The 14,162-nt window shown below is 41.1% G+C and overlaps 1 protein-coding gene across 2 annotated transcripts in view; it reads right to left on the bottom strand.

The window, feature by feature from the left end:
- LOC106570023 (UDP-glucuronosyltransferase 2B31) overlaps window positions 1-13,830 on the bottom strand; it is a 32,740-nt gene extending 18,910 nt beyond the window's left edge. The window contains exons 1-2 of one of the 2 annotated variants that reach the window (XM_045693109.1): window positions 13,691-13,830; window positions 12,510-13,050 (exon numbers count right to left, since the gene is read on the bottom strand). In XM_045693109.1, coding sequence (XP_045549065.1) covers window positions 12,510-13,046 — 537 coding nt within the window. In that variant the 5' untranslated portion in view covers window positions 13,047-13,050; window positions 13,691-13,830. Of the gene's footprint in view, window positions 1-10,792; window positions 13,051-13,690 lie in introns of those variants that run through there. The other variant, XM_045693102.1, reaches the window with a different exon arrangement.
- Between the last annotated feature and the right edge of the window lie 332 nt (window positions 13,831-14,162).

The raw sequence follows: 14,162 nt of genomic DNA, 5'->3' as shown, positions 1-14,162 counted from the left end.
TCTAACCTTAACCTATCTCCTAAGCCTAACCTTAACCTAGCTAACGTTAGCCACAACAAATTGGAATTCGTAACATATCAAACGCTTTGTAAATTCGGAACATAATGTATGAAATGTAATTCGGAACATATCATATGAAATGGATGATGGACTTCCACAAATGAATGCATACCTTACCAAACGTAACATATTCTAATTGGAGTGTCCCGGATTTATGTTTACTATGTTATGTCTACCCCTGAGTCCAGGTTGTGGTGGTAGGTTTTTACAGTACCCAAAACCAACTGGGATTTTATTTGACCATGGCAAAAGAGCTACTGGGTTTAACCTAATTGTATGTTATTGCACTGTGCAACATTTTATCAATATTTCTGATCAGTGGCGTTGAATACTAGGAGCAAAAAGGTTAGTGGTCTACTAAGGTAATTGGGTATAGAAAACAGAAGTAAATCGTTGGGCTGTTTCGTAAGGGAAATGTACACACATGGCAACTCAATATATTTCATGTTTTGTTCGATGACAGCTCCTGAGACACAAGCAAATAACTGATTTCCTCCACCTACTGATCACAGTACCCATGGCAAGAGAAAGTGTTTACATGGAGGTTTTATGTGGGTGTGAATGTAGCCTGCATGTTGTGTCAATGAATATCTTCTGTTTGTGGTTATAAGGAGAGTGTGTGGTTGTGTGGGAGAAAGATATCTGTTTAAACAGCTACCTAGTACCGGTTTGGGAATTTGTTTAACTCCTACGTTAGGGAATGGGTGACGCAATAGCCAAAGGTGTCATCCTGGTTTATGCTATTTGATTTAGTATTAACATTTTATGTCACTTATGTTTTCCAGCTTTTGTATCGGTGTGATTCAAATGTTGTTCTTTTTAGTAGGTTCCTTGCTGTTTAGTTTGCTGTAGGGTCTTTTATTTAACCTGGTAAGTTGACTGAGAACACATTCTCATTTACAGCAACAACCTGGGGAATAGTTACAGGTGAGAGGAGAGGAAAGAGCCAATTGTAAGCTGGGGATGATGCAGTAGCATGAAAGCCAGATCAGGAATTTAGCCAGGACACCAGGGTTAACACCCCTACTCTTACAATAAGTGACATGGGATCTTTAGTAACCACAGAGAGTCAGGACACCCATTTAACATCCCATCCAAAAGACAGCACCATACACAGGGCAATATCCCAATCACTGACCTGGGGCTTTGGGATATTATTTTTAGACTAGAGAAAAGGTTGCCTCCTTCTGGCCCTCCAACACCACTTCCAGCAGCATCTAGTCTCCCATCCAGTGACTGACCAGGACCAACCCTGCTTAGCTTCAGAAGCAAGCCAGCAGTGGGATGCAGGGTGGGATGCTGCTGGCCAGGGTCATTGCATTCTGTATGCAAAAAAGGATAATTTAGACTTTAAGGAGAATAACAATGTGTGCTTATTGGACTATAGTGCTAGCTACCACTGAGCCACATTCCCACACAACCCCTTTTCATTTTAAAAACATTTCATGTGTAGAGAAATGGTTCATGTGAATGTGATTTTTAGACCTGTATGAAAAACCATTTATAGACAAAGGTGACCCATTTTGGACCCCTATGCTATGAAATCCATATCCTTGTCACAGGATTGTCAAACTAAAATGGGTTTCATTTTTTATGTGTTATCTAAAGTTATCTAAAAACATGTTTAATTTTGTACATCTATTTCTGTAAGCCAGTTATATTCTAGACTAGAGTTTTGCTAAATCGGTTGCATATTGAGTTTTGCCTGGGCCAGCTGGCTGGGTATCAGATCATATATCTTTATCTGGATCATAGTAGCAAAGAAAAACATACAGTAAATATATGTATCTATCTGTATATTTCACTTTAATAATAACTCTGTATGTCAAAAGGGAATTTGAACTAATGACATCACTTGTACAATGGAAATACAAACAGCACTTGCCGTTCCAAACGTGAATCTTAACTACACCCTAAGGACCAGTTGAAGTGGACAACGTCAGAGGTGATTGTTATTAATGATCGTAGTGTGATGGAAAAATACTGTTTAATTAACTTAGCCACAGTTGTCCAAAGGAAGTGACAGTTGGCTGACATCTGACCATCATACCTTTCCCAGTGTTAAATAATTAACGCGGAAGGCAAATGAAGAGCCTTGTTGTTAAAAATAGCCCAGTGTGGTTATAACAGGGTTGCGTGGGTGAAGACACGCTGGTGGGCAGGTATGTCTGCCTGTGTCTCTACTCCAGCATGGAAAAGGGTGTTCCCCTCTGGTGTACAGCACACTAGGTCGCTACAGACAACATCATCTCTTAATTCTCATCAGTCATTGCTGACATAATGGTTTGATATATGCACAGTTAAGAATGTCAGCAGCACCTTGTGACTATTAGTCTTATAGAGAAAGCTAGACTAACAACTTTCTGCAATAACACTGCAACTCAATGCCGCGAACGACAGTTGGCTTAAGATCTCAGGGAAGTTGATATCACTGATGTACTCTAGCCAACACGCTATTGTTTCACCTCCACTACATTCACCGCTCTTTGACGTCCTCCTATTCCTCTGAACCTCCGCGGCCGGGCAGGGTCTTAATTGTTGGTGTTTTTTATTATTCTTTATTTATTCAGGGGACAACAACATTGAGAGCATGGTCTTATTCCAAAGGGTGCCCTGATCACAACAATACAATGTAAAACAAAACAACAACATTTATGAAAAACATTTACAGTCCACAGCTACTAGGTCCTCAATTAACACCCTTAAAACCTCTTACATCTAGATGTTCCGCTAGCAGAACACCTGCTCCAATATCCAATGATAGGGCGTGGCGCGAATTACAAACACCTCAAAAATCCCCAAACTTCAATTTTTCAAACATATGACTATTTTACACCATTTTAAAGACAAGACTCTCCTTTATCTAACCACATTGTCCGATTTCAAAAAGGCTTTACAACGAAAGCAAAACATTAGATTATGTTAGGAGAGTACCCAGCCAGAAATAATCATACACCCATTTTTCAAGCTAGCATATAATGTCACAAAAACCAAAACCACAGCTAAATGCAGCACTAACCTTTGATGATCTTCATCAGATGACACTCCTAGGACATTATGTTATACAATACATGCATGTTTTGTTCAATCAAGTTCATATTTATATCAAAAACCAGCTTTTTACATTAGCATGTGACGTTCAGAACTAGCATACCCACTGAAAACTTCCGGTGAATTTACTAAATTACTCACGATAAACGTTCACAAAAAACAAAACAATTATTTTAAGAATTATAGATACAGAACTCCTTTATGCAATCGCGGTGTCCGATTTTAAAATAGTTTTTCGGTGAAAGCACATTTTGCAATATTCTGAGTAGATAGCCCGGCCATCATGGCTAGCTATTTTGACACCCACCAAGTTTGGCACTCACCAAACTCAGATTTACTATAAGAAAAATTGGATTACCTTTGCTGTTCTTCGTCAGAATGCACTCCCAGGACTTCTACTTCAACACCCAATGTTGTTTTGGTTCCAAATAATCCATAGTTATATCCAAATAGCTGCGTTTTGTTCTTGCGTTCAAGACACTATCCGAAGGGTGACGCGCCGGCGCGTATCGTGACAAAAAATTTCCAAATATTCCATTACCGTACTTCGAAGCATGTCAAACGCTGTTTAAAATCAATTTTTATGCGATTTTTCTCATAAAATAGCGATAATATTCCGACCGGGAGACCTTGTTTTCGTTCAAACACTGAAAATAGAAAATGGAGTCTTCACATGCACGCGTGCACCCGTGTCATTGTTCTCAGATCGACCACTTTCCAAAACCCCTACTGTTTTTCGGCCAGGGACTGCAGAGTCATCATTCCCCATTCTGGCGCCTTCTGGGAGCCTATGGGAGCCTTAGAAAATGTCACGTTACAGCAGAGATCCTCTATTTTCGATAAAGAGGCTATAGAAGGACAAGAAATGGTCAGACAGGGCACTTCCTGTATGGAATCTTCTCAGGTTTTGGCCTGCCATATGAGTTCTGTTATACTTACAGACACCATTCAAACAGTTTTAGAAACTTTAGGGTGTTTTCTATCCAAATAAAATAATTATATGCATATTCTAGTTTCTGGGCAGGAGTAATAACCAGATTAAATCGGGTACGTTTTTTATCCGGCCGTGAAAATACTGCCCCCTATCCTAAACAGGTTAACTGCCCGAGTGGCACCAGAACATCTAATTGTAATGAGTCCTGCAAATTGTTCCAGCAGTGAGGCACATTAAAACTAAATACGGATTTACCTAATTCAGTGGGGACCTGAGGATCCTCAAGAGTTAACCAACTCTATTTTTATACTTCAACAATGAAGATAGGTAAATAGGAAGCTTGTGTAGTAGAGCGTTGTAAACAAAAAGGAAATAGTGACGTGATCTACGGGACTTTAATGAGGATTAACCAACCTTTTGATACAGGATGCAGTGACGAGTATTAAAACTGTCACCTGTGATAAAGCGAAGGGCGCTATGGTAGACGGCATCCAAAGGTTTAAGAGTAGTGGCCGCTGCATTCTGGTAAATTGTGTCACCATAGTCAAGAACTGGCAGGAAAGTTGACTGTACAATCTGCTTCCTGCTGTTCAGGGAGAGGCAAGACCTATTTCTAAAAAAGCCCACTTTAAATCATATCTTTTTAAGTAGCTCATCAGTATGTTTAAAAAAAAGTTAAATCCTTGTCAATCCAAAAGCCCAGATATTTATAGACTGGAACCCAATTGATTGGAGAACCATTCAATTAATAAATAGGTAGTCCATCAACAATTTTGCCAGAATTTGAGAACATATATTTAGTCTTGCCCACTGTCGTAATGTTGGTATCATTAATGTGACGACTGCTGTTTATCAAATAATGAACCATGTTTATAATTAAGTGATTCAATTAATCAGGTAATAATTAACTCAGTAACCTGGGGCACCATGGGTAAAGTTTGTTTTAATGAGTTTCCATTTACCAAATGAACTCAAAGAATATCAGAATATCGATTTTACAGCAGTCACTAATTAATTTATTTCCTCTACAGTCTCATCCTGAAAGTCGCATAATTCATAAATCTGCACAAACTCGGGTCTCACTAAATAATTCCATACCACACCAATTGAGTTGATTATTTATTTACTAACAAGCTAAATGATAATATAAGACACCCATACACAAACATACAGTCTAGGCTATTGATTAGAACTTAGTACAATGAAACAGGTCCCTAGTGGGCCAACACATTATGACACGTGTTACACAAAATGGGGATTTAGAAAGAGAGAGTGCACGAGAGAAAAGCATACTTGGATACATTTGTAAACTTTGCTTAGTTTAGCCCTAACACCTTGCCCCGAAATGTCGCTCTTATGGGTCAGAATATAATGATATAATTACTTGTCGAAGGTCTCCGTTGGGGTCTCTTTTCTCCTCTAATGGCGGCACATCTTTTGTCACCGGGTGTAAGTCTTTGATTGTCCACACGATGTCAGTGTCCTGTCTCTTCGTGGTCTGTTTCCTCGCCCTTGTTCTGTAAGAGGGGTCTTCTGAGGACGGCTAATCAGCCATGTAAATGGTTCCAGCGTGGGAATGAAAGCAGTGTAGACACAAGATTCCTTGGAGAGAATAACCGGGTGGTCCTGCTTGAATTCATCTTCTTAGATACAGATACATCTACTCAACCTTCTTAGATACAGATACATCTACTCAACCGTAGCATTGATTGTTAAGAGGTTCCTTTGTCTTCTTCAACCTCGTGTTGCGTTTTGGGGTTGCTACTAATCGTAGACCTTGCCTGCAGCGCGTGGTCATCTAGTCTGAATTGTAAATTCTTAACTCACAAGTTTTATACCTTCGGGTCAGAAAGGGCCTTTTCTTTCTTCATGGCAAGTTCTCTGGGGTGTATCTAGTTACGAGGCAAGGTATCACAATGTACTTTGATCTCAATAGACAACAAAATTTCACAGTTCACTTTTACAAAAACATTCTCTTTGATCTGGACATTTTCCACACAATGCACAGTATGCAAACGTCAAGTAAATATTATGAAAACTCTTGAAGTTACAATGTTTACGTTATAACATTGTCATTTAACTTTTAATAACATAACAAACATGACAAAAATGTTCATATTACATCTATCGTTATTACCACCATTTTGGCTAATGAAATATATTGTCCCAAAGTCCATTTAATGCATGTTACTGTTCTGAGGTAGATTCTCCATAGGCTCAAACAAACATTCCAATCCTCCACACTGAGAGGACAAAGGATTCGTCTGCTGCCTTAAGATTTACAATGGGTGTGACCCCCCCCCTACAGTTTACAACTGCACATGGGGACAAAGAGTTGTGTGGTCAGTAGTTCTGTGGTTGTGGTCTAGTTGTGTTATGGTTAGTAGCTGTGGTCAGTAGTTGTGTGCCATGGTCAGAAGTTGTGTGGTTGTGGTCAGAAGTTGTGTGGTTTTGGTCAGTGGTTGTGTGGTTTTTGTCTGTAGTTGTGTGGTTGTGGTCAGTAGTCAACAGTGAAGAGGCGATGCCGGGATGCTGGCCTTCTAGGCAGAGTTCCTCTGTTCAGTGTCTGTGTACTTTTGCCCATCTTAATATTTTATTTTTATTGGCCAGGATCGCGGAGTCGCCTCTTCACGGTTGACGTTGAGACTGGTGTTTTGTGGGTACTGTTTAATGAAGCTGCCAGTTGAGGAATTGTGAGGCGTCCATTTCTCAAACTAGACACTCTAATGTACTTGTCCTCTTGCTCAGTTGTGCACCGGGGCCTCCCACTCCTTTTTCTATTCTGGTTAAAGCCAGATTGCGCTGTTCTGTGAAGGGAGTAGTACACAGCGTTGTACAAGATCTTCAGTTTCTTGGAAATTTCTCGCATGGAATAGCCTTCATTTCTCAGAACAAGAATAGACTGATGAGTTTCAGAAGAAAGTTCTTTGTTTCTGGCCATTTTGAACCTGTAATCGAACCCACAAATGCTGATGCTCCAGATACTCAACTAGTCTAAAGAAGGCCAGTTTTATTGCTTCTTCAATCAGAACAACAGTTTTTAGCTGTGCTAACATAATTGCAAAAGGGTTTTCTAATGATCAATTAGCCTTTTAAATTGATAAACTTGGATTAGCTAACACAACATGCCATTGGAACACAGGAGTGATGGTTGCTGATAATGGGCCTCCGTACGCATATGTAGATATTCCATTAAACAGCTAGAATAGTCATTTACAACATTAACAAGAAATTTGTGGAGTGGTTGAAAAACGAGTTTTAATGACTCCAACCTAAGTGTATGTAACCTTCCAACTTCAACTGTACATTGGCACATGGTTAACAGTGCATCTGTATCGTTCAGTGCACTCAGACTGTTGTTACATTGGCGTCGGTTCAGCTAAACCCTAGGGTATGGCAAAGTGGAGTGTGTAGAAATATTGCCACTAGTTGTAGCTCACTGTTGAAGCTCACTGTAAACAAACACAATGCCAAGAGTGCAAAGCTTTCATCAAGGCAAAGGGTGGCTACTTTGAAGAATCTCAAATATAAAATATATTTTGATTTATGTAACTTTTTTTAGTTACTACATGATTCCATATGTGTTATTTCATAGTTTTGATCTATTCACTATTATTCTACAATGTAGAAAATAGTACAAATAAAGAAAAACCCTGGAATGAGTAGGTGTGTCAAAACTTTTAACTGGTACTGTATACCCAATTGATTCTTGAAGAATATCACTTATCGATGCCTCATGAGCCTACCCCATCAGAATCTAAAATATAAGCTTGTTTTACTGTTTTGTAAACAAACACTATAGCCTCAAATCCTAGTTAAAACTATAAATGTTATATCATTGATGGTCTGTCCTTGTATCCATAGCTCTGTCCATGAGTTTGGGAGTGGTTACATTTCTCCAGCCCCATCCCTCAGCTGTTTACCAAATCAGTGGTGGGGTGTTCACTTTGTTATTGTTCGAACTGCTGATTTCCCTTTTAATGGAAATTGAATTGTTTCAGAAAACAAATGAATGTGATTTAAATTCAATAAGAACATATGAAAACCCTGAACTCGTTACAGCCCTGTCGATCTCTGTAGCATATGATATCTAAGGAGTTGTGTGTTGGTGAGTGATTTGTTGTAAGTGTGTGCACATGAGGCCTTGCCCAGGCCTGAGGGTTATACTACAAAGCAGGTTCACTGAGTTAGCTAGCGAACTTCGATAACTGTTGATTTTCTTACTCCATAAGAAGTCTAAACTGAGCCTCCCGGGTGGCGCAGTGGTCTAAGGCACTGCATCGCAGTGCTAGCTGTGCCACCAGAGATTCTGGGTTTGAGCCCAGGCTCTGTCGCAGCCGGCCACGACTGGGAGGCCCATGGGGCGGCGCACAATTGGCCCAGCTTCATCCGGGTTAGGGAGGGTTATCCTTGTCTCATCGCGCACTAGCGACTCCTGTGGCGGGCCAGGCGCAGTGCATGCTGACCAGGTCGCCAGGTGTACGGTGTTTCCTCTGACACATTGGTGCGGCTGGCTTCTGGGTTGAATGTGCATTGTGTCAAGAAGCAGTGCGACTAGGTTTGAATGTGTTTCGGAGGACGCATGGCTCTCGACTTTTGCCTCTCCCGAGTCCATACAGGAGTTGCAGTGATGAGACAAGACTAACTACTACCAATTGGATACCATGAAATTGGGGAGAAAAAAGGGGTAAAAAAATCTAATTAAAATAAAGGTCTAAACTGGTGTTTTTGGTTTGAGTCATTAGACCATGCCATTTTCAAGCTTATCTTTCTAAGTAATAAAAAAGTTATTTCAGAATATTTAGGCAAGTTAGCTGGCTAACTACTTGATCCTACTTTGTAGTATTACCCCTCTGATGTGATGCCTGCTCTGTTTCAGCTCATCACTGTCTACACAGTGCCAGGCATGGACCCAGACTGGCTCGTGGGAGAGCGGGGCAACCAGAAGGGCAAGGTGCCCGTCACCTACCTGGAGTTGCTGAGCTAGATGGACCCATGTAGGGACACACACGTCCTCAAACGCGCACACACACACACACACACACGCACACATGCCTCTACTCTATGGTCTCATGGCACAGGAGGTTGGTGGCACCTTAACTGAGGAGGATGGGCTTGTGGTAATGGCTGGAGTGGAGTAAGTAGAATGGTATCAAACATGGAAAGATGCCATTCCATTTAGTCCATTCCAACCATTATTATGAGCCGTCTTCCCCTCAGCAGCCTCTGCTGTCTCATGGTGCGCAACACACTTATTTGGTCTCTGGCCAATTCAAACGCATATGCAAAAGGATTCAAAAGCTAAATGAGTATGGATCTATAGCGCATCAGAAGGGGAACAGTCGTAAAAATACAGTGAATAGTCTATATTCTAGCTCTATAGTTGCTCTTTTCCACTAGCTATTTGGAATCCATCCACCTTGCATGCTCTATCTTTCTCATTGAGAAATGACAGGAGCTGCTCGAATAAGGTGGCATATCTGGGTATATAGTTGTAACGGCTGTCTATGGAAGAAGTGGACCAAAATGCGGCGGAGTTAGGGTTCGTCATATTTCATTAAACGAACACTACGCAATTTACAAAAACAACAAAACTGACAGCCAACACAGTCCTGTCAGGTGCAACCACAGTGACAAGCACAATTACCCACGAAACACAAAGGAAACGTAGGCAACTTATGTGTGACTCCCAATCAACCACAACCCTCTACAGCTGTGCCTGATTGGAAGTCACACGGCCAAAATCAATGAAACAATAAAACACACACTCCCTTCTGCCACGTCCTGACCCAACTACACCCTCTACTGGTCAGGACGTGACAATAGTGTATATAATAGACCGGGTTTGGACTCTCAATATATAGAGGAAAGGTCCTTCTTGTTTTATTTAGTTTTTCAACCAAGCTAATTTAGTCATAGTTAGTCACCATTACTTTGACATTTCAAAGCCATGAAAAAAAGAAGTTAAATAGCCAATAAAATCCCCCAGCTGTAGGCCTGTAATGCAAACATAATCCAGGGTGTTATTAGCCATTAGCTATCACAACATAAAAAATGAATCTTGATAGAAAGAGACCGCTGTACAGTATGCTAACAGAAGGTGACTCATATTGACTGAGTCATAAACGGGTGATGAAAGACTAGAGGAATAGTTGAATTTCAGTTCTTATGTTTTCTGACTGGTTGCATTCTGTTTATGTACATACTGTGGCTTTTTTTTCTTAGGTATCACTGTTTTACTTTTTTGAGAGTGTTTCCCCCATATTTTGCCCTATTTGTGAGGAAAAGGACAAAACCATGGTAACTTTATTAAACTAACAAAGGTTTATGCAAATCAAAGAATTGAGTTGCTCTCTCAGTGGGTTGGTCTGTTGTTGATGTTTGCGTGTCATTTTTGTCTTTGTTTATCCACTCTGGTTGCTGAAAAATGTGTATTTTTCTCCAGGATGTTTGTCGAGTTTCGGGTGTGTTTTACTAGCTATCAGGTCTTAATGTTTGTCTTTTTGAATTTGTAGATGTTTTGAAATGGGTGTAGTTGTATGTAATAAGTTCAGACCTGTGGTTTCCTTTCCTCCCTGATCTCCCTTTACCCCTGTGTGGGTCGCCATCTCTCCCTGAACCCCTCAACATTTCCTCCTGTCAGTGTGACCAATATGCTGTTGTATGATTATTGTATGAATGGAACTTGAAGAAAATAAACGACAGCTTGTTTAAACTGATAAAAAAATAAGCACTGGATAATCTGACTCATTAAAACAAAACAACTTTTTATTTATAACATCGTACAACTGAATAAAAATGTACATTTCAACATTGTTTTTTTTGTGATGAGGCAGACCCACTCCTCTGATATTTTGTGTTTATTGGATAGATGTAGGAAAGAGTATACTGAAATAGAAGTGGACCAGATTCAAACCCATGTTTCAGCGGAGGCAGGGGCTTAGACTGCTAGACCAACCTAGGTCACATGTAATGTTTTTAAAAGACAGTGGGATGATCTGTGACTCACTGGAACCTTACCCAGATTGAGGAATTAATGCAGCCTCAGAGTTACACACAGACAGGGTAATACATAGGGATAGACAGTGTCTGCCCTGAGATTGGCACGTTGGGGGTCAGATTCCCGGTCGAGTCGTACCAAAGACTCTAAAAATGGGACCTGATACCGCTAGAGAAACAGGGCCGTGCTGGCTGGTTACTCCATCCTACATGTGTAACAGTTTTATTTCATTAAACAAAAGGGTTTAACAATAAAAAATTACTAATTCGAGGCTGTAAGGATTTGAAGCCCACAACAAAAGTGATGAATTTCTTATTTGCTCACTTTAATCCATTGGATAAATACAAACCAGAAACCTTTGGGTACTAGCCCAATGCTCTAACCCCCCTCCACAAAACCTATTTTCAGTTACTCGTGTTTCATTTTCCGTCTACAACACATTCTGAAGCATAAACACCTGATGAAAGCAACAGTAGTCAGCAGAATCAGTAGCACAGAAGCTAGAAGGAACGTCATGACATCCAGAGAGTGGTAGGAGTACCAGGGCATTCTGTAGGACTCTGTACGCAGGTGAGCAGTACCTTTGTGTCTCATGACATACTCGATCCAGAACATGGCGAGGTCCAGGGGGTTCATTGGCTGATCCCTGTGCAGCTTGGAGAGCCTCTGCATGTTCTCCCTGTAGGACGGCTCCTGAAGAGCTTCCTGTAAGGCCTTGAGGAAGTCATTGTCTAACGTGGCTATGGTCACAATCTTTGCTCCTCCTCTTGCTTGCAGACGAAGGAGGTTGTCATATTGGTCGAAAAACAGAGGTAGGCCCACAACGGGGACTCCATGGTAGATGGCCTCTTGAACTCCATTGGTTCCTCCATGAGCTACAAACAGCCTCATCTTAGGATGTCCTAGTAGGTCATTCTGCGGCATCCAGTCAACTAGTAAGGTGTTGTTGCCCAGAGTCGCTGGCCTGTCCCCAATGTGCCTCCAGATGATCTTCTGAGGCAATTGGGCAAAAGCAGTCGCTATCTCGTCTGTTATGTCACTCGGGAGTTCCTTGACAAAAGTCCCCAAAGACATGATAATGACACCGTGTTCTCCAGAACTCTGAATAAAGTCCTCCAGGTCTTGGGGAAGGGGCTTGGCCGGTTTGCACTGAAACCCTCCCATGTAGATAACGTTAGGCATGGTGGGACGAGGGAACTCAAACACAAAGTCGACTCTCATGAGCCATAAGTCAGCCCCCTGTATTAACTCATTAAAGTCCACACCCGGTTGGAAATACTCATCACAAACTGCTTGGTAATAGGGTCGCACTAAGAACCTGTCCTGAACTTGTCCAAGCAATTTAATAAGCATATTCTTTACTCTCTCTGTGAAGGTCATTTTGTCCGTCAGCCCAGATCCAGTCATTGGAATGTAAGGCATGGGGGATGGTGCGATGACCTGATGTCCCTCTCCAAAGGTGACCCAGCGGACATTGTAGACGAGAGGTAGCTGAAGATAGTGGGCCATCAGAACACCTGCTCCCCAGGCCGGGTCAGTCAAGACAAGGTCATACTGGGTTTCCTTTATGTCCTTCATTAACTCCTTGTCTTCAATTATATTGGTCACCATTTCAGCCATCATCTTAGGAACTTTAGACATGAATGACAAGGCCTCCACCTGCAAACTGAAGAAATTTAAAGCTGAACTTTTACCTCTTTCTATATCGAGGACTTTGTTGAGAATTGGCTTTACAAAGCCCTCGTCTACTCCATCAGTGATGTGTACTGTAATAGAGCTGTAATACGAAGACTCTTCTTTAATGTACCAGCTTTTGTTTGTTCGTACCACGGTCACGGAGTGTCCTTGAGCGTGAAGGGCCTTGATCAGAATGTCCATGTGAAGCCAATGGCTTCCTTCCAGAGGAAAGACCAGCACCTTCCCACTGTGGCAAGCTGGCAAAGACACCATGAAGCATGTCACAAGAAGACATGAGAATATGCTCCAAAGATGGTACGCCATCCTTCTGAAGGAGAAGGAAAACATTATCAAATGTATATTTCATATTTAAAGCTAGAATCTGTATTTGGTGAAACCGACATGATTGTTTGGGATATTACAACAACAAAGAAGTTACTTTAAACTAAGATCACTGTTCTTTTCCCCTCGGACATCATTGCACGCCCGATAGAACAGCAGAATATGTACTGCAATTTTGTTTTACCACGCTGCCGGATGCTTCTCATCTGTTTCATCATGAAAAATAATAACAAAGGAGCTGGGGAAAACAGTGATGCTATTTCACCAAATGTGGATTGTTGCTTTAAGACAACATAATTAAAAACTTCCCTTATTTGGCCTTACGATAAGACCTAGGCCAGGATTCAATCTGATCGCGTTTTGTCTGATATGCACCTTTTTAAAGGCAATGTAATCACATTTGTGGAGACTGTATTCACGGGAAAATGCTGTATATATTGTCTCAATCAGAAATTAGCTTTAAATATCATATAAAGCTGATCTACCACTGATCGGATTGAATCCCGGGACTGAAGTGGCCTATAGGATTGTGGTTGAATATTGATCATTTTTGGATAGAGGGTCACCGGGCATTAAATGTCACAGAAACACTTCAGTCCATAGAAGAAAACTTCAGATTTACTCACAGACAAATCCGCCAATGTTTGAAAAGAAATCCGTTTGATTGAACTTGAATGAATCCTAATGTATAAACTGAGTCTGAGCTTGTGTGTGTGGTTCTTATCTCTTTTTAGTACAGTAAGTTCAAAGTCCTTCCCCAGTCAGGACCTTGTCATTCTGTTAAAGTGACAGGCCTGTTTTGCATAATTATATCAAGTACCTGTCCTGTTAGTCTAAGATTCAGACCATGTGGTACAATGCGACTATTACTTAACCAATGGTCTGACAAAGCTTGGCCATAATGACCATCATTATGTTTGGAGGAAAAAAGGGGAGGCTTGTAAGCTGAAGAACACCATCCCAACTGTGAAGCACGGGGGTGGCAGCATCATGTTGTGGGGGTGCTTTGCTGCAGGATGGACTGGTGAACTTCACAAAATAGATGGTCTCATGAGTAAGGACAATTGTGGATATATTGAAGCAACATCTCAAGACATC

This window comes from Salmo salar, chromosome ssa01 (assembly GCF_905237065.1).
Source record: "Salmo salar chromosome ssa01, Ssal_v3.1, whole genome shotgun sequence".
NCBI classification, from domain to species: Eukaryota; Metazoa; Chordata; class Actinopteri; order Salmoniformes; family Salmonidae; genus Salmo; species Salmo salar.
The sequence above is the reverse complement of the archived record's forward strand: the minus strand, read 5'-3'. Positions and strand labels throughout refer to the sequence as shown.